This window comes from Lithobates pipiens, unplaced genomic scaffold, assembly GCF_037356315.1.
Source record: "Lithobates pipiens isolate NorthernLeopardFrog02 unplaced genomic scaffold, aLitPip1_a1.2 Scaffold_22, whole genome shotgun sequence".
Classification (NCBI taxonomy): domain Eukaryota; kingdom Metazoa; phylum Chordata; class Amphibia; order Anura; family Ranidae; genus Lithobates; species Lithobates pipiens.
In genome coordinates, this window is record NW_027507784.1 from 196,495,684 (window position 1) to 196,514,679 (window position 18,996).

At 46.0% G+C, this 18,996-nt stretch overlaps 1 protein-coding gene across 4 annotated transcripts in view; it reads right to left on the bottom strand.

Annotated features, from left to right (window-relative positions):
* NPRL3 (NPR3 like, GATOR1 complex subunit) overlaps window positions 1-18,996 on the bottom strand; it is a 366,504-nt gene that overhangs the window by 185,583 nt on the left and 161,925 nt on the right. For all 4 annotated transcript variants that reach the window (XM_077448801.1, XM_077448799.1, XM_077448800.1 and 1 more), the window contains one exon: window positions 16,024-16,161. In XM_077448801.1, coding sequence (XP_077304927.1) covers window positions 16,024-16,161 — 138 coding nt within the window. The remainder of the gene's footprint in view (window positions 1-16,023; window positions 16,162-18,996) is intronic.

Sequence of the window (18,996 nt, forward strand, 5' to 3'; positions counted from 1 at the left end):
ACCGCCTGCCTCTTTGGAGGTCCCTTGGATGGGACAAATGGGACAGCTCCATCACCTACAACTGGGACACTCCTTGGTACTACTTGGACACTTTCAAGTTTATTAAGGAGCTGGGGCTACATGGAGTGAAGCCCGACTTGTGGAAGCCAAAAACTATCCACAAGTTGATTAGAGCATCGGACATTGTTGAGACTGTTCCAGGCCTCCCTTCAGCCACTTGCAAAGTGGTCTGGAGGAATGTTTCTTTAAAGAGACTCACCAACAGGCACAAAGATCTGGCATGGAGAGCAATCCAAGGGGGGTTGCCTCTCAGGACATTCATGCATGCCAGAAACCTGTGCAGATACAGACACTGCCCCATTTGCATCATCCAGGAGGAAACTGCCTTGCATGTTTTCTGGGAGTGTCCCTTTGCACAGGGCCTGTTGAGGGCTCTGGAACCCGATTTCAAAGACTTTGTACCACAGACTGCTATCACACACTTTGGTGTGTTGAACGGACTCTTCTGTGGAACTCATTCACAGGAGGACATTGATAGTGCCTGGCGGGTGCTGTGCTGCTTTAAGGATGCTGTCTGGTGCCCCAAGAAAGCGCCTCATCCACCAGAGCGAGAGGATGTCCATCAAAGACTGTCGCAGACTGGTCCACAGTCTACTCAGAGACTATCACTTGATGGACTTTAAGGAGGAGGAGGAGGTCTGAAGATTTCCCCTGCCCCCCCCAATATGTATCCTTTGGCAGTTCAATAAAGCTTTGGGCCTGTGAACTCTATTTTCCCCCCTCCCTACCCCACCTTCCCCACCCCCCCTCATCACACCTGTTGCTCACTGAAATGCCATTTGATTTGACAGTATGACTTGACTTTTCTGACATGTTTATGGAAGTAATGCTTTCAGGGTAATGCGGCGTCATGCATGATGTGATGTTTCGGGGTACCATTACTCTGCGCAACACATCAGGCATCATACCGCAGGATAAAAGTAATTTATTTGTATGCTTGGAACTGTATTGTTATGTAGTGTATTTATGCGCTGCGTCGCAGTACAGAGTGGAATGTACCCTATTTGTTTTTTGTATATTTTCTTGCAAAATAAAGTATACATTTTCAATCAAACTTGCCCCTGACGGAGAAGATCCCTACGCCCTGCCAGGGGGGTTCTATTGAGAGATCTCTCAGTGAGGAGAACCACCAACTCCTCCTGGCCCACAAAGGGGCAATCAGGGTTAATTCTGCTTGATCCTGAACAATCTTCCGAACCACCAGTGGTAAGAGCGGAAATGGAGGGAAGGCGTAGGCTAGAGTGAAATTCCACGGGAAAGAGCACATCTGTTCCTAAGAACTCAGTCTCTCTTTCCAGCGAGAAGAAAGCTGGTAGTTTTTTGTTGAGACTGGATGCAAAAAGATCCACTCTGGGGAACACCCCACCTTAACAGGATCTCCTGGAATGTGTTTTGATTCAGGTCCCAACTGCTGGTACTGATGTTTACTCTGCTCAGATCCGCCAGAACATTCACTGTCCCACTGATGTGCACCGCCCTGACTGAAGAGACATTGTTCTCTGCCCAGAACAGAATCTGCTGGCTTAACAACAGAAGAGTATCCAAGTGAGTGACCCCCTGCTTGTTTAGGTATGCCAGTCATGGCATTGTCTGAAAAAAATAGGTCTTTTGAATTGACCCTCTCCTTCAGAGAAATTAAAGCCTTCCCCACTGCTAACAGTTCTCTGAAATTCGATGACTGGCATGCTGCCTCTGGCAGCCAGGCTCCCTGGACCTGCCAGTCCCCCAAGTGAGCTCCCCAGTCCAACAGACTGGCATCTGTAGTAATTTTCATTGGGGAATACTGTGCCCAGTCCTTCCCTCCATGCAGATGTTCCCTTTGCTCCCACCAGGACAGATTGAGAAAATCCTCTCTTGGAACCTGTATGAGTGGATTCAAAGAGCTTTTTCGGCGATCCCCTTGACATAGAAGAAACACCTGAAGGAGCCTGGAATGCAATTGGGCCTGAACAGAGACAAGAATCTTTAAAATCTTTTCTTCTGGAAGAAAAATCTTTTGGGCAACTGTGTCTATTAGCTAACCCAAAAAGGGCATGCCCTGGGAGGGAACCAGACAAGACTTTTGCCGATTGACCTTCCACCCCAATTTCTGAAAGGTCCGCAAGATCATTGCAGATCCTGAACAAGGCTCCTCCCATTATGGAATGATCCCTCTGTATTCTAAACTAGGCCATGACTTCAGCCATGATTTTTGTGAAAATCCTTGGTGCTGCTGAGAGACCAAAAGGAAGGGCTCTGAACTGCAAATAACTTGGACCATTCTCCATGAGAACTGCAAATCTGAGGAACTTTTGAGGATTCTGGCAGATTGGTACATGAAGGTAAGCGTCCTGAAGATCAAGGATTACCATGAACACTCCTGGTAATAACAGATTTGGAATCATCTGTAGACTATGAATCTGTTCACCAGAAAGACGCAAGAATAAAATCCTCTGAATTTTTGATTTTCCGAAACGGGAGAAATAACCCCCTCCGTTTCCCACATTGCAATCAAATTCACCATGGCATCTTAGTCCCTCGAGAGATGGGTAAGAAAAAACCTCTGGGGTGGGGGGGTTTTTGAATTTCAACCGGTAACCTTGGAGGATAAAAGGATTGCTGGTAATCTCTGCCCATTCCTTGATAAAATGTGACAATCTCCCTCCTACCCCCGCTCTAGCTTCACTGGGGATTTTTAGTAGGGGCTGAAGGAGGAAAGAGTTTTTGCTTGTCTTTGTTAAATGACCACTTCTTCTTTGCCTGTTGCCCATTGGTCTTAAAATTAACTTTGTTCTGAAAGCCACGAAAAGGCCTCTTATTCTGGGGCTTATTCCTTTGAGAAGATGGATACTATTTACTCTTCTCAGAGGAACAAGCTAGGACTTACTCTAAGAAAGAACCAAATAAGAGCTTGCCCTCAAAGGGTATGCTACAAAGTTTATCCTTGGAGGCAAGATCACCTTGCCAAAATTTTAGCCAGATGGCCCGTCTAGCTGAATCAATGAGTACTGATGTTTTGGCAACAGATTTTACAGAATCTGCTGCCGCATCAACCAAAAAAGCAACTGAATTGGCAAAAAGGGGTAGAGAATACCTTATCTCCTCTATGGGGGTATCGGAGGAGAGAAGGTCATCCAGACGTTAGGCCCACATGTCTGAATTCCTAGCAACACAGGTGGATGCTACAGCTGGCCCTAAAGAAAAAGCAGAGGCATCCCAGGCCTTAAGTAATAAGGAGACGACCCTTCTATCCATCTGATCCTTAAGGACTCCAGATTCCTCTAATGAAAGATCTGACTTTTTAGATACTTGTGACATAGGAGCATGTAATTTAGGACATTTGAAAAAAAAAGACCTCCTCAAAATTGGACTGAAAAAGAAACCTGCTCATGTCCTCTAGACCAGAACAACCTTTTTTCAGGTTCTTTACACTCAGAAAGGAATATATCCTTGAGAGAGTGATGTAGAAGAAAAGACCTAGATTTCCATCCTTATAGACCCCTGTACATCTCATCCTGAACAGACTGGGCTTGCTGAGGCATCTCGGTCTGTTCAGAAATATATATTGACCTCACCAGTTTGTCAATGTCTTCAACTGGAAAAAAGATACCTAGTTAAGTTACCAGTATCCTCATCCTCTGATGCAGACTCATCAGATATAGATACCGGATTCTCGCCTTCTTCCAGGTCAGAAACATTATGTGAACTAAAGGTCTTTGACACTAAGAGGTAGAGCTCTAGCTGAGTAACAGGCTTAGAAGTGGAAGGTCCTAGCTCGGCTACTCTGTCCTTAAAGGACCGAAAAGAGGTCACTACCTCCTTCATAGAAGTCATCAACTCCTTTAAAGAGGCAGTAGACCCAGAACCTGCCTTTGACAGAATACAATCCTCACAAAATAGTTTTTTTATAACTATCAGAAAGCCTGGCTCTACAGTTCCCACATTTTTTTTCTTTACAGGTTTGTCAACCTAGAAAAAAACCCGAAAAAAAGGCTTATGCAGGGCTTACCTTGGGGGCAGTATTGGACCTAGATGCCACCGCTGGCTCAACTCGGGCGGGTGCTCCATCCTCAGACTCCAAAGAGGAGAGCGTAAGGCGGCTGGTGAGACTCCTTTGGCCGCGGCTGCACTGCTAAACTAGTCTGCCCTGCGTTTGGCAGACTGTTTCCAAAGCAGCAAATCCACTGCATTGTACCACACTGAGATCCTTAAGAAAACAACGTCCAGGATGTGCGTCATATCACTGGAAGTCCTCCGATGTCATTTTGGTACACCCAACACAGGGAAGACACAATGAAGATGACTCTCCACAAAGCTAGAGGCTGGAAATGGAAGGGAGTTGATGCTGTAAACCACCAGGGAGGCAAGTAACACAATACATACAGGGGGCCCTTCTTGGTCTATAAACACAGAAAAACACCCCAGACATGGCCACAACCAGTCCTGGATATCACCAACAGAAGGGGGGTCCACCAACCAAAGTTACCAGACCTATAAAAAAAACAACAGACATTACAGTGTGCTCCTGGAGGGTCTGGGAAAACAAAACAACTGAGGGTCAGAGGCTTTTTAAATTGTGTCCGATTTGTGTTTCCTGTAGAGTGCAGAGCCAATCATCTCAAGTAGTTGTCCTGGAAGATGAGGGGGAAATAGTGCTTTTATACAGTATACAATGCTCAGCTCCTGCCAAATGGGCAACACCCTGAGTTTGGACTGAATCATCAGCTCATCCCTGATGGTGACATGCTGAAATGCGTTCCTGATATCCACAGAAGCCAGAAGTCCCCTGGTGAAGGTGAGGCAATCACAGATCTGGTGGATTCAAGGATACATTTTTGGGCTTGAATTAAGACATTCAAATCTTTGCGATTCAAGAGCCCCTTCGTTTGGAAACTGTAAAATCCAGATTTGCAGACTTTGAATGTGAGAGCTTTTGGATGAACAGGGAGCCAAGCTTGAGGTGTCTCAAGGGAGAAGACTTTGCAGTCTGTTCCTTGGGCTCTTGTTATAAGATAGGTGCTCTTGTTATAAGTAGCACCTTGTCCTTTGAGGGCCACGGGGATGAAACACTTCTTACATGCACTTTCCGTGGCTGATTAAGTGCTTTAAACAAGTGTACCGACAGGATGCCCATGTGGAAGATAAGCTAGTCCTCTAGTTTTATGCTGCTACACACTGCATCAATAAGAGACGAAACAGTGTCTTAATTAGAAAGTAATAGCAGTAGACTGTGTCCGGTACAAGCTCATCAAAGACTGAAGCAAATAATAATCAGAGTCTCTGTGCTGATGCTCAGGGGTTTCCAGGGCCACATGTAAATAAGAGAATCTACAGGAAAATTTGCAGGATTGATTTGAGACAGAAGGCTTGCATGACTGTAGTAAAAACCTCAGCCGGAATGGAAGAGGAACTGGCTATACCTATCAAAAATTGGTTATTTCACATAGCAGAGATAAAGATGTTCATCAACCTAGGACACTAGCAAAAAAAAACATAGGCATTCTGGTAATAGGAGGGGTTATTCTAGTCTAGTTTTTTTTTGTTTGACCATGTCCAGTGCTCCTGTAGGCAGCAGTATAGGGCAGGGGTTTAAGACTTCCTGTGTCCCTTAATGTACAAGAAGTAAAAATTTTTATTTTCATTTAATATTTTCTTTGCCACATTTTATCCAGCAGTGCAGTCTCTAAACCCTGGTTTATTTTGTTAGGTGCCCAAGAACCTGGGCTAGTTGCTGTATGTAAAGTATTTGAATTTACATGTATTTAGTACGGTGTGTTCATGTAGTTGTTTATTGTGTACTATATTACCAAAAGTATTGAACCACCTGCCTTTACATGCACATGAACTTTACTGGCATCCCAGTCTTAGGCCATAGGGTTCAATATTGAGTTGGTCCACCCTTTGCAGCTATAGCAGCTTCAACTCTTCTGGGAGGGCTGTCCACAAGGTTTAGGAGTGGGTCTATGGGAATGTTTGACTATTCTTCCAGAAGCGCATTTGTGAGGTCAGGCACTGATATGGACGAGAAGGCTTGGCTTGCATTATCCGCTCTAGTTCTTCCCAAGTTGTTCTATCAGGTTGAAGTCAGGAATCTGTGCAGGCCAGCCAAGTTCCTCCACCCCAAACTTGCTCATCCATGTCTTTATAGCTCTTATTTGTGCACTGGTGCGCAGTCAGGTTGGAACAGGAAGGGGTCAACCCCAAACTGTTCCCACAAAGTTGGGAGCATGAAATTGTTCAAAATGTCCTGGTATGCTGACACCTTAACAGTTCCATTCACTGGAACTAAGGGGCCAAGCCCAACTCCTGAAAAAGTATCCCACGCCCTAATCTCCCCTCCACCAAATGATTTGGACCAGTGCACATATAAAGCTCCATAAAGACATGAATGAGTTTCAGGAGGTGGGACTTGACTGGCCTGCACAGAGTCCTGACCTCAACCCGATAGAATACCTTTGGGTTGAATTAGAGCAGAGACTGCGAGCCAGGCCTTCTCGTCCATATCAGTGCCTGACCACAAATGCTCTTCTCAAAGAATGGTCAAACATTCCCATAGACAAACTCCTAAACCTTGTGGACAGCCTTCCCAGAAGAGTTGAAGCCATTATAGATGCAAAGCGTGGGCCAACTCAATATTGAACCCTACGGACTAAGACTGGGATGCAATTAAAGTGCAAGTAAAGGCAGGGCCCCAATACTTTTGGCAACAGTGTATATCCCTATAATTATATATATATATATATATATATATATATATATATATATATATAGAGAGAGAGAAAGAGAGAGAGAGAGAGAGATTTGGAAGGAGGGAGATCTACATGTTGTAGGAATTGTATTGTGTGAATACAATCCTACAATATTCTAATGCTAAATATTCTGTTGCGATTTCATCCTGTTATTCCTTTTTTTTTTTTTTTTTTACAATAAAGTTTTATTGATCAAATTCAGAAAACACAAAGATAACATCAGAGTGCAAATCAATAAGCAGCCAATACAGGGCACAAAATGACCAGTAACAGTATGCAGAAACTAAGACAAATTAAAGCATAACATAACACAAAGTACCATCAAGCTTGTATAGGCTGTCTGATCATACTTGTTTCACTGTTATTTAATTGTAGTTTATTTTATGTTGTTTTAGTGTCTTCCATTCAAAAAGGAATAATTGAGGAATAATTGAGGGGTTGGGTGGGGGATGGGAAAGTTGGGGGAAGGGAGACACAAAGAGAAACAAAGGGAGATAGAAGAGAGAAACAAAGGGTAAAAGAGCAGAAAGAGGCGTAGTAAAGTAGACAGAGTTTACAGATTGGGCCACCCCACGGCCCTGCGAGTCATCTCTCAGTCATACCAACCAGGGGTGAGATTCCATGCCTTAGGGCACGTCTCAATCTCAACCGCCGAGCATTCACCCTGTACTCAAATCCCAAAAAGCAGCAGAATACTTAAACTGGACCCATGGGGACCAAGTCTTGTGAAATTTATCCGCCGTGTCTTTAGCTGTAGCGAGCATCTCCTCCAGAGAGAAAATATGGTTAACTGAGTGTACCCACTCCCTGACTGAGGGTACCGTAGTTAGTTTCCAGTATTTAGGAATCAGGGATTTGGCCGCTATCAGCAGGTACTTAGACAAAGATCTGTTGTATCTGCCCAGCGGCATGTCTGATATGTGCAAGAGACAACACTCCGGTGAAAGAGTTAGCGTGGTGTTAGTAATATTGAGAATTAAATTGCAGATCTCGCCCCAGAAGCTAGCTATCCGGGGGCAACTCCACCAAATATGCAGCATGTCTCCCGCTGCCTCCCCGCAGCGCCAGCAGAGGTCAGAGGATGCTGGATACCAACTCTTAACTTTGGTTGGGGTGGCGTACCATTGTGAGAGTAATTTGTATGCGTTTTCCTGTAGCCTGGTGCTTATAGTGCCTTTGTGGGCAAGGATACATGCATTGTGCCACTGTGCATCCGTAAAACGAGTCAGGAGGGCCTTCTCCCATGCATCCCTAAATCTGTCCGACTCCGTGTGGATCAGCTGCTGGAGACATGCGTACATAAAAGAGGTCGTCTTCTCCAAGGGGGCGCCCTGGAGGCAGATCTTCTCAAAGGGTGTAGGGTCCCTAAGCACAGCCTCCCTCCGCACAGGCGCCAGGAGATAATGGCACGCCTGCCTGTATTTCCAAAACGATAATGTTGCCGGAGGGAGACTACCTATAAAGGTCATCAAAGGGAAGAATCTTTCCCCGCCGTACCAGGTGTGAAGCTAACAACGGGGAGTCAGCAGTGTGTGAGAAGTCATTTGTGGACAGTCCCGGGGGGGAAATCCGGATTGCCCCGGAGAGGTGTTAGAGGGCCAGGGGAAGAAGTAAAGTCATGGTGTGAGGTCAGCTTATGAAAAATCCGCAACGAAGCCCCAATGAGAGGGTGTTGTGATAATTCCCTAGGGCATCTGGCCTTCGGTATCCAAGGGGAGAATCGCAATGGAGATCTAGACACTCCCTCTTCTATTGAGATCCAGTCTTTGCTATCTGCATGACAGTTCCAGTCAACTATTCTGGCTAGATGGGTGGCATAGTAATACAGTTTGAAATTCGGGAACCCCATCCCGCCTGCCGCCTTCGGTTTCGTCAATAGGTGTAAACTAATGCGCGGTCTTTTTTGGGCCCATAAGAATTTCCAAAGTAAGGATTGTAACTGTTTAAAAAAGGCGACTGGGAGTTCGATAGGCAAAGTGTGAAATAGGTAAAGAAGTCGTGGGAGTGTTATCATTCAAACCTCAAGATTAACTATACTAAGTCAGAGGCCATGAATCTAACGCTCCTCCCTGACGTGTTGGCGCAGGCTCAATCGAATACCTCATTTAAATGGGTGACGGACGCCTTGACATATCTGGGCATCAAACTTACTCCGCAGTTAAGCAAGATCTTCTCTTTTAATTTTAAGCCCATGTTGAGGCAGATTGAACTAGACCTGACTAGGTGGTCGCGGGGCCTCTTTTCATGGTTTGGAAGGGCCGGCATAAACCCTGCCTGATCCGGGCCGATCAATTGGGGCAAAAAGTATCTCAGTCGGTTTGCGATAATTTTAGACAAAATTTTTAAATCTAAATTAAGTAGGGAAATGGGACGGTAGCTAGCACAGACCGTGGGGTCCTTCCCCGGCTTGGGGAGCACCGTTATATAAGCTCCCAAAAAGGTCGTAGGAAGTTGATGGGGCTCTCTTAATGAATTGAGAGTTCTCAAGAGTGGTTTTTCTAACAGATCCGAAAAAGCCTTGTAGTAGTGCGCCGTCAGCCCATCAGGGCCAGGACTCTTACCCGGTTTAAGGCTTCTTATCGCCCCCAATAGTTCCTCCGAGGTGACCGGACCCTCCAAGGAATCTGCGTCGTCAGGAGAGAGTGTAGGCATGCCACTCCGAGACAGATAATCCCGGATGATATGGCCTCTCTCTCCGAGCAGCCCCCCAGGTTTATGCTGAGGTGGGATATTGTAGAGGTCACTATAAAACCGGTGAAAGCTGTCGGCAATCTGATCCACACGGTTCGTCAAAGAACCATCCGCCTTCTTAATTGCCAAAATGTTATTGGCGAGGGCAGCCTCCTTAACCGCCCTGGCCAATAGCCTACCCCCCTTGTCGCCATGTTCATAGTATATTTTTTGTTTTAGAAAAAGGGTGCGCTTACTCTTGGTCTCTAGGATACCTTTCAGCTCCGACCTCGCCTCAAGCAATTCCCGGGCCACTAAAGTAGCCCGGGACTGCTTATGTTGGGACTCAAGCTGTACAATTCTTGAGGTTAGGGCAGCTATCTGAGATTCCGCCTTCCGTTTACGGGACGCCCCTGCTCTGATAAACTCCCCCCTCATTACACACTTGTGTGCTTCCCAAATAGTCAGGGGTGAAAGCTCCTCCGAGACATTTTCTCGGAAATAATTACGGAGGGCGTCCGTTAGCGTCGGGAGTAGTTCAATGTCAGTCAATAGTGAGGGGTTCAGTCTCCACGTGCAGGGTCTAGGCCTCGAGTCAGAATGCGTCAGGGAAACCGAAACCGGAGCATGGTCCGAGAGGGTCTGGAGACCAATATGAGAGCCCTTGGCATTCAACAGATCCCGCTGCATAATAAAGATGTAGTCAATACGAGTGTACTTATCGTGAGGTGCCGAGTAGCAAGTAAAGTCCCTACCAGTAGGGTTGAGAGTGCGCCAAGTGTCTATTAAAGTCAGAGAATGTAACACCTGTTTCACCTGTTTCAAAGTACGGTAAGTTAAGCTTGATTTACCAGTGGAAGTGTCCTGAATCGGGTTAAGTGGAACATTAAAGTCCCCCCCCAGTAAAATGCAGCCTGTAGCAAAGCTCTTTAGTTCACCTACTACTCGCCTACAAAAGGATACGTGTGCACTATTGGGGAAATAAACGTTGGCTAGCGTTAAGGGCGTAGAGCCCCACATGCCCTTTAGGAACAAGTATCTGCCGTCGGGATCTGACAGCGGATGAGTGACCTCAAAACCCGCCGACTTGTGGAGGAGAATCGAGACTCCTTTCGTTTTCGCTTGCGGGTTTGTTGCATGAAACACCCGTCGGAAATTTTTGTTAAATAACCTAGGAATTTGACTAGATCGGAAGTGTGTCTCTTGCAAATATACAAACATGGGTTTTACCTTATTCAACTCCTGGAGGATGGAGATGCATTTTTCAGGTGTGTTTAAGCCACGAACATTGTGCGATATCAAAGTCGGGCAGGGGCCCAGCATCGAGTATGCCATGGTGGAGAAATCAAAACCCTCCGAGGGCGGCTCGCTCTGTGGAGATAAACAAGAAGGAGAAGCAGTGAGAGATGACAGTAGAGAGAAAGGAGAAGGAAAGATGGGGAGAAATCAGGAGAAGAGAGAGGTACAAGGACAAAAATGAGGGTAGGATAAGGTGGGAGAACGTCCTGTACTCAGGGCGTATCAATTGGGGTGAGTTCTTGCCTGCAGATCTCTGAGCTGCAAGCCGAAAAAAGAGCAGGGAGCGGTACACGCAGCAAAAACCTAACTATACTGCTATGCCCTGTTTGTGGGGTACGTGGGAGGAACACCACAGAAGGGGTAAGTGTTCACAGTGATACCATGAAAATGGCCCCAGTTGTAACAATAAGGAGAATCCCTTAACAAAAAGGTGCATAAAAAGAAATAAAAAAAGAAAAAAGGGAATAATAATACAAAAACACAGAGTCACCATAGGGGAGACTCACAGACCCTAATTTAAAGCATAACAAGGCAAAATAATATTTCCTGGCCGGAAAATAGCAGCCACTAAGTGGCGGGACATACAACCTAGAACTGTTAACTCAGAACAGCCCAAAAAAAACAAAAAAAGAAGAAAAAACACATTGTGTCCCTGGAAAACCTCTGGGCAATCACCAGCCAAAACGTTTAAAAAAATTGGGCAAAATGAATGGCGTCCCACTGGTCCCTCAAGCAAGGTCCCGGCTCCTGGACTGCCGTGCAGGAAACTGAAGGCGGCCCCCCGTTCCAGCGCCCATCCTGCCTCCTCTGCTCTTCTTCGTGGGGGGTTTGGCAGGGGAAGAGTGGGGAGAGCTGTCCGGGCTAGCGTCTTGTGGGGGGTTCCGGAACTCCGCATACCAGTCTGGGAGATGAACGCAGGGGATATTCAGTGCTGCGCAGAAATCCGGAAGCTCCTCTGGGAGCCTGAGTAAGAGTTGTCTCCCATTAAAAGTAACCTGTAGGGCAAACGGAAAACGCCATTTGTAAACAATGCCCCTCTCTCGCAATACTTCCAAGAGAGGACGTAAGGCCCTCCTGTTTTGCAGGGTGATGGGTGACAAGTCCTGAAAAAGTGCCAAATCACTATCATTGAATTGGATACGGTCATTCTTCCTTGCTTGGCTGAGAATCTCCTCCTTCAGAGGAAAGTTCTGGAGGCAGCATATGATGTCTCTCGGTGGGGCTGTGTCTGACGGTCTCGCTCGCAGGGCCCTGTGCGCCCGTACAAATTCAATAGGGGTATCGGCCGGGTTCTCCAGCAGGTTGTTGAATATGGAACGTAGGGCCGAGGGTATCTGGTCGGGGGCCACCGCCTCTGGAACCCCCTCACTCGAATGTTACACCGCCAACCCCTGTTATCGAGGTCTTCAAGGTGCCTGTTGATGGAAATTAAGTGCGCAGTATGTGAGGCCATTGTAGCTTCCAATCTGTGTACCGCCTTGTCTCTCCTATCCTCAGCCCTCTCCATGGTGGCCATTTTTTCGTTCAGTGAGAGGAGGTCAGCTTTAAGGTCGGTAATGGCAGAGAACAGGGTATTCTTAATGTCTGATGCTATGGCGGTCATGTCGCCCAGCGTTAGAGGGTGGTCAGGGTTGCCGTTCCCGCTTACCAGGTCGTCCGCGGTACCTTGGGAACCGTCGCTCATCTCCTCGTCGCCTCGTGGCTGCGCCATCTTGCGCGGAGTGGAACGGTCAGAGCGGGCCTGCATAAGGAACAAGTCCTGTATATTGCGGGTCTGGGACGAAGCGGATTGTCGCCGCGATCTAGTCCCCGGGTTGTGCCGAGCTTGCTTGCTCATTTTCAGCGTCTGATTCGGCCAGGAAAGACGTTAACGGGCTGTGAGTCTCCAGGAGCTCCTCACTAAGCGGCCATTCCTTCCGCGCGCCAAGCCACGCCCCCTCCTCATCCCTGTTATTCCCTTTTAACCACTTGCAGACCGGACCATTTTGCTGGTCAAAGACCAGACCACTTTTTGCGATTCGGCACTGCGTCGCTTTAACTGACAATTGCGCGGTCGTGCGACGTGGCTCCCAAACAAAATTGACGTCCTTTTTTTCCCACAAATAGAGCTTTCTTTTGGTGGTATTTGATCACCCCTGCGGTTTTTAATTTTTGCGCTATAAACAAAAATAGAGCGACAATTTTGAAAAAAACGCATTATTTTTTACTTTTTGTTATAATAAATATCCCCCAAAAATATATAAAAAAACATTTTTTTCCCTCAGTTTAGGCCGATACGTATTCTTCTACATATTTTTGGTAAAAAAATCGCAATAAGCGATTATTGATTGGTTTGCGCAAAAGTTATAGCGTTTACAAAATAGGGATAGTTTTATAGCATTTTTATTAATAATTTTTTATTATTTTTTTTTACTAGTAATGGCGGCGATCAGCGATTTTTATTATGACTGCGACATTGTGGGGGACCCATCGGACATTTTTGACACATTTTTGGGACCATTGTCATTTATACAGTAATCACTGCTATATAAATGCAGTGATTCCTGTGTAAATGACACTGGCGGTGAAAGGGTTAACCAGTGGGTGGCAGTGTAGGGGTTAAGTGTTCCTAGGGGTGTGTTACTAACTGTGGGGGGGTTTGGGCTTTCATTTAGTGAACACTGATCTCTGCTCCAATCACATGGAGCAGAGATCAGCGTCACTAGTTGCTAGGCAGAATGGAGAAATGTTGTTTACACAGCATTTCCTCCATTCGGCCGCTCCATGAGACGATCGCGGGGATGCCCGTGGCGATCAAGTCCGCGGGTCCCGCGACCGGACTCACGGGGGTCCCGACCAGCGCGGGAGCGCGCCGCCGGCGGCGCGCTCCCGATGGCAGGGCGGCATTGAATATTGGACGTACCTGTACGCCAATATGCCTGCCCGTGCCATTCTGTCGACGTACATCGTCGTGCGCTGGTCGGGAAGTGGTTAATAGATCTTTCTAAATTTAACAGAGTGAAAACAAAAAAATCCCACTGTAAGATGCACAACAACTACTACAGCACTGCCCAACCAGCATAAAAGCCTTCTTTCTTCCATGCTTAATCTGCTCTGAAAACGAACAGCACCAATGGCATCAGGTACTTGGACCAGAGACTGTTTTGGCTAATCAGAGCTCAAGCCTCCTCTTATCTGTACACTTACATGTGGTACACACGGGCCGAATATTGGCTGGTTCAATGGAAAAAAAGGTGCAGGGCCGCCATCAGGGGGGTACAGCTGATACAACTGTAAGGAGCCCCGGGGCCCGCCCGGGCCAGAAGAAAGAAGGACGGGTGAAGGGGAGCCATGTTGCGCACTATAGAAACGATCTTGCAGCTTTTGCTGCTTTCTGCGTCATTGAGCTCAGACATTGAGCTCTTTACTGCCACCTCTGGCAACTATGTGCAAGTGCACCCTTCGTGCGAGCTGCCTGAACTGTGATCCTCTGTGTCAGCAACATGTCAGCAGTGAAAATGAGCTGGTACTAGGTAGGAAGATTTCCTTTACAAGTAGGGGCTGTGACGGAAAGGGAGAGGGGCGGTTTGTACACAGGGAGGGGCCAGACTTGTGTATGTGTGGGGCTGATTTTATATATATATATATATATATATATATACATACACACATACATACATACATATACATATATATATATATATATATATATATATATACACATACATAAGTGGAGAGGGGGGGCAGGCATATATACAGGTGGGGGGGAGGGGTTGGCATATATACAGGGGTGGGGGAGGGGATGGCATATATACCGTCTTTTCCCTGAAAATAAGCCTGGGTCTTGTATTCATTCAGTCAGCCAAAAACACACTGGGGCTTATTTCAGAGTAGGGCTTGCGCAATGTGCTGTCTTCCCAGTGGTTGCAAAATGCCAGAATCCCATCTATCACAGGATCACATAATGCAAAAGGTGTGCGTTTCTGCAATGCACCTGTGCAAATACCTTCTTTCATGGCCTGCCTGAGCTGTTTTCCACAGATTCAAGCACTGCAAAGGGGAAGATCCCCCACTGACACCAGGGAGGAGAGGAAAGCCAAGCCCTGCTCTGCACTTCAATGGCCTGCCTGAGCCATCTTCCAAAGCTGCAATTAGTGCGGGGGGGGGGGGGGGGCGAGATCGCCCGCTGACACTCAGGAGAAGAGGAGATCAGCTGAGCCCTCCTTGGTGCTTCCATTGCCCGCCCAAGCTGTCTTTCCCGCTCTGAGCAATGCAGGGAGGGGGGCCAAGATTCCCTGCTGACAGCTGAGAGAAGAGAGCATCAGCTGAGCGCTGCACAGACATATACGAGTGCAGGAGAGTGGACTGTAGCAGTGCACAACTAAGCTAAACTAGGGATTATTTTCGGGGTAGGGTTTATAGTGCAGCCCTTCCTGAAAATCAGACTAGGTCTTATTATCGGGGTAGGTCTTATTTTCGGGGAAGAGCAGTATAGGATTGAGGGGGGGACTAAGTGCGTACAGATGAGGTGGCCGTTGTGTGGATTCGGTGGGATGGCCCGTGGGCAAGCCCTGGGGAATGTTGGTGGTCAGGCTCGGGGGGCCCAGGCCTAAAGCTGTGTAAGGGGCCCAAAAATTTCTGATGGCTGCCCTGCAAAGGTGGAATAGTTTGTTTTTGCTAGAAAGTATTTACTGTGTAACCGACAATACTTTAGGGCCTACTGTACATAGGGCATAAACAAAGGCTGCTTTTATAGACATTTGATTTTTTTTCAGCCTGTAAAAGGGACCTCTATGTTAGCTTATGTTTCCATGCACATATACTGTAGGCTAGAGTCTGAAAAAATGCACCACCAGCACATCCAATAGAGGAGCTTTTGGATAGAAATACAAAAAATTTGTCTAAAACATGTTTAGCACTTAAGCGTTCATTCCAATGACAGGCTCAAAATATTCTGGCCAATGGAATCAATGACTGCCCAAATGCGTGCGCAAAACGCGGCTTTAGGTGCATTTTTAAAGCTGCTTTTTCCTGCCAGGAACAAAGGCGATTGGTGTAGGGAAAGGAAACCTGCCTAAATGAAAAAAAAAAAAAAAAGTATAATGAAGAAGATAGCAAAAGCTGCCGAAAGATTTTACATGAGATATAAAAGACTTGCATGACAGTTACACTTATCAGGTAAGGTTGCATTTTAGCTATCTTGCTATCAAAGTACAGGTCAACATTTGAAAAGGTAAAAAGCACTAATGTTTGGAAAATGTTACAACAAAATGATCAAGTATCTTACCTTATAGATTTTAAACTTTTCTCTATTGCTTCTGGGGGAATAAAGTTTGCTCCAACGCAGTGAATTTTATGCGGTAAACAAAAGCTTACTTCCAGCCAGTTGTTGATATGAAGCCGTACCACACCAGTTGTACAAAGGCTGCAACAATACAAAGTTTACATGAAATCCTGATACATTCAGGTCTATAATTTTTCTTATGTCAGGCCCATTTCATGTATAAATGAACAGAAACACTAGTATTGGTGCAACATTTCAGAAGTATATATTATTTATATTAAGCAGAAATGTATACAAAGCACAATACAGTTGAATATATAAAGTTAAAGCAAGCATTAGCCTTCTTCTTTAAATGGAGAAAAACAGCAGAAGTGGTCTGCAGAGCTGCTCCCGTACTCATACTTCTAGAATTGCAGGGTTATTTAAATCAAGTTTGGTGCAATTATCCAGATCATTAAATGAGATTTAATTTCGTCAGTCAGATCAAAGAACAAATATTTTGGATTGGTTGCTTCAAGTCCCTACATGCTGCAAACTGTACTTTACTTGCGCTTCTCTCTCTTTTGGCCACTGTTCTGTTCTCCCATGACCAGGGGCGGACTGACAACTCATGGGGTCCCCCGGAAAATAGGAGATTATGGGGCCCCCAGGCAATCAGAGATTATGGGGCCACACAGTAGACACAAACACACAGTATACAAATCACACAGTATACACAGACATGTTTCTATTGGCTGAGAAGGTACTGGAGAGGTGGGGCAGCTATAATCTCAGGATTTTTAGACCAAAAAGATGTCGGTAAGGGACATTTTAGAGACAGATGTAAAAAAAAAAAAAACACTAATTTTTACATACTGTCCCTGGTTTTACTGAGGCTGGCAACCCTGATGGGGCCCCCTAGTGGTATGGGGCCCTCGGGCAGTGCCCGAGTGGCCCAATGGTCAGTCCACCCCTGCCCATGACTGCCCTGTACAGTATTGGGAAGCATGTGAACAGGTTGACAGGATGCAGCTGGGTTTCCATTAAACACTATGTAGTCCACAGCATGCATGCACAGACGGTGCATTGGCTGAAAGACCAGCATTCAATTTCAGAATGCATGATTTTCAAATTTCATACACAATAGAAAACAGAAAACATATCAAATGTTTAAATCTAGAAAACGTGCCATTGTAAGAAAAAAAATAAGCTCATTTTGAAACTGATGGCAACAACATGTCTCAAAAAAGTTGGGACAGGGCCAAGTTGACCACAATGTAGCACTCCCTCTTCTTTTAACAACACACTGTAAATGTCTGGGAACTGAGGAAACCAGTTGTTGGAGATTTGGAAGAGGAATGTTATCCCTTTCTTGCCTGATATAGGATTCTAACTGCTCAACAGTCCTGGGTCTTGTCTTATTTTTCCTTTCAAGATGCACCAAATATTTTCAATTGGTAAAAGGTCTGGACTGCAGGCATGCCAGATAAGCGTCCAAACTTTTTTTTTTTACTACAAAGCCATCCTGTAGTCATGCAGTATGCAGTTTAGCATTGTACTGCTGAAATATGCAAGGCGATTCCTGAAAAAGAGGTCTGGATGCAAGCATATTTCTGGATATATCGATCAGCATTGATGGTGCCTTTCTATATGTGTAAGCTGCCCATTCCATATGTACCAATACAACGCCATACCATCAGAAATGAAGGCTTTTGAACTAAATTCTCATAAGAGGGTGGAAGGTCTCTAGTCCAGAGGACACAGCACTCATGGTGGCCCAAAAATATCAACTTTCAATTTGTCTGACCGCAGAGCAGCTTTCCACTTTGCAACAGATGATTTTAGTGTTGAAAATATTTTTATTAAGACATGTCAAGTAAAAACAATAAACAGTAACCATCATGAGGCATATACAGACAGGAACAGTAACAGAGGTACAATTACAGGAGATCGGCTAACGACAAACGGCCACAGCCGGTCCCTGACAGGAAGCTTGGAGGGTAGAAAAGACGGCCTGTGCTCCGGTCCCTAAGGTCACAGTAGGGAGAAGCACCCATGGGTTACTACATGACGCAGTTTGTAGATAAGAACATAAAAAAGAAAAGATAGAAAGGAAGAGAGAGAGAAAAGAGCAAAGTAAAGATGAGCAAGGCAGTATAGGGGAAAGCTAAATATCAAGAGGAGAGGAAGGAAAAGGGGGAGGAAGGGGGGGAGGGGGAAGGAATTGGATAGGGGGGGTAGGGTAAGGGAGAGCCCACAGCGGCCTTATGCGTTTAAGATTTGGTTCATTAAAGTGTCAGAAGAAGAGAAGCAGAGCCAGATCGACCACTGAGAAACAAATTTGGCGTAAGTGTCATTGTCCAGTGCCAACATCTCCTCCATTCTCATGGTGTCATTCATAATCGATACCCACTGTGACAATGGGGGGGTGGTCGTCATCTTCCAATAGGCAGGTATCAGTTGCCTAGCGGAGGACATAAAAAAACGGAGCAACCTTTTTTTCTGCGATTTAATAGACCCTGGCAGAATAGAGAGTAACGCAATTTTTGGAGAGATAGGAACCGGGGTATCAGCCAAGAGATTATAGCATTCGAAAATCTGTGTCCAGAAGGGGCGGATCCTCTCACAGTCCCACCAGACATGCATGTAAGTTCCGACTGAAGCTTCACAGCGCCAGCAGGTGGCCGGGGTAGACGGGAAAATCCTGTGTAAAGTAGCAGGGTCCCTGTACCACCTGGACAATAGCTTGTAGTTCTTTTCTTGGGAGTAGCAGGAGATTGTTGACTTATGTGTGAAATGAAAAGAGGTATTCCATTCCGGCACAGAGATGTCCTCACCCAAATCCGCAGACCACAGCCTGGTGTAATGTGGGAGTTGAGCGTGTGCTAAAGTCTGTAGCAGGTTATATAAGGAGGACAGTAAGTGTTTGGGAGTTTCTGGAAGCGAACACAGTTCCTCGAAATTGGTAAGCTTGCGATGTATCTGAGAGGAGGAGTG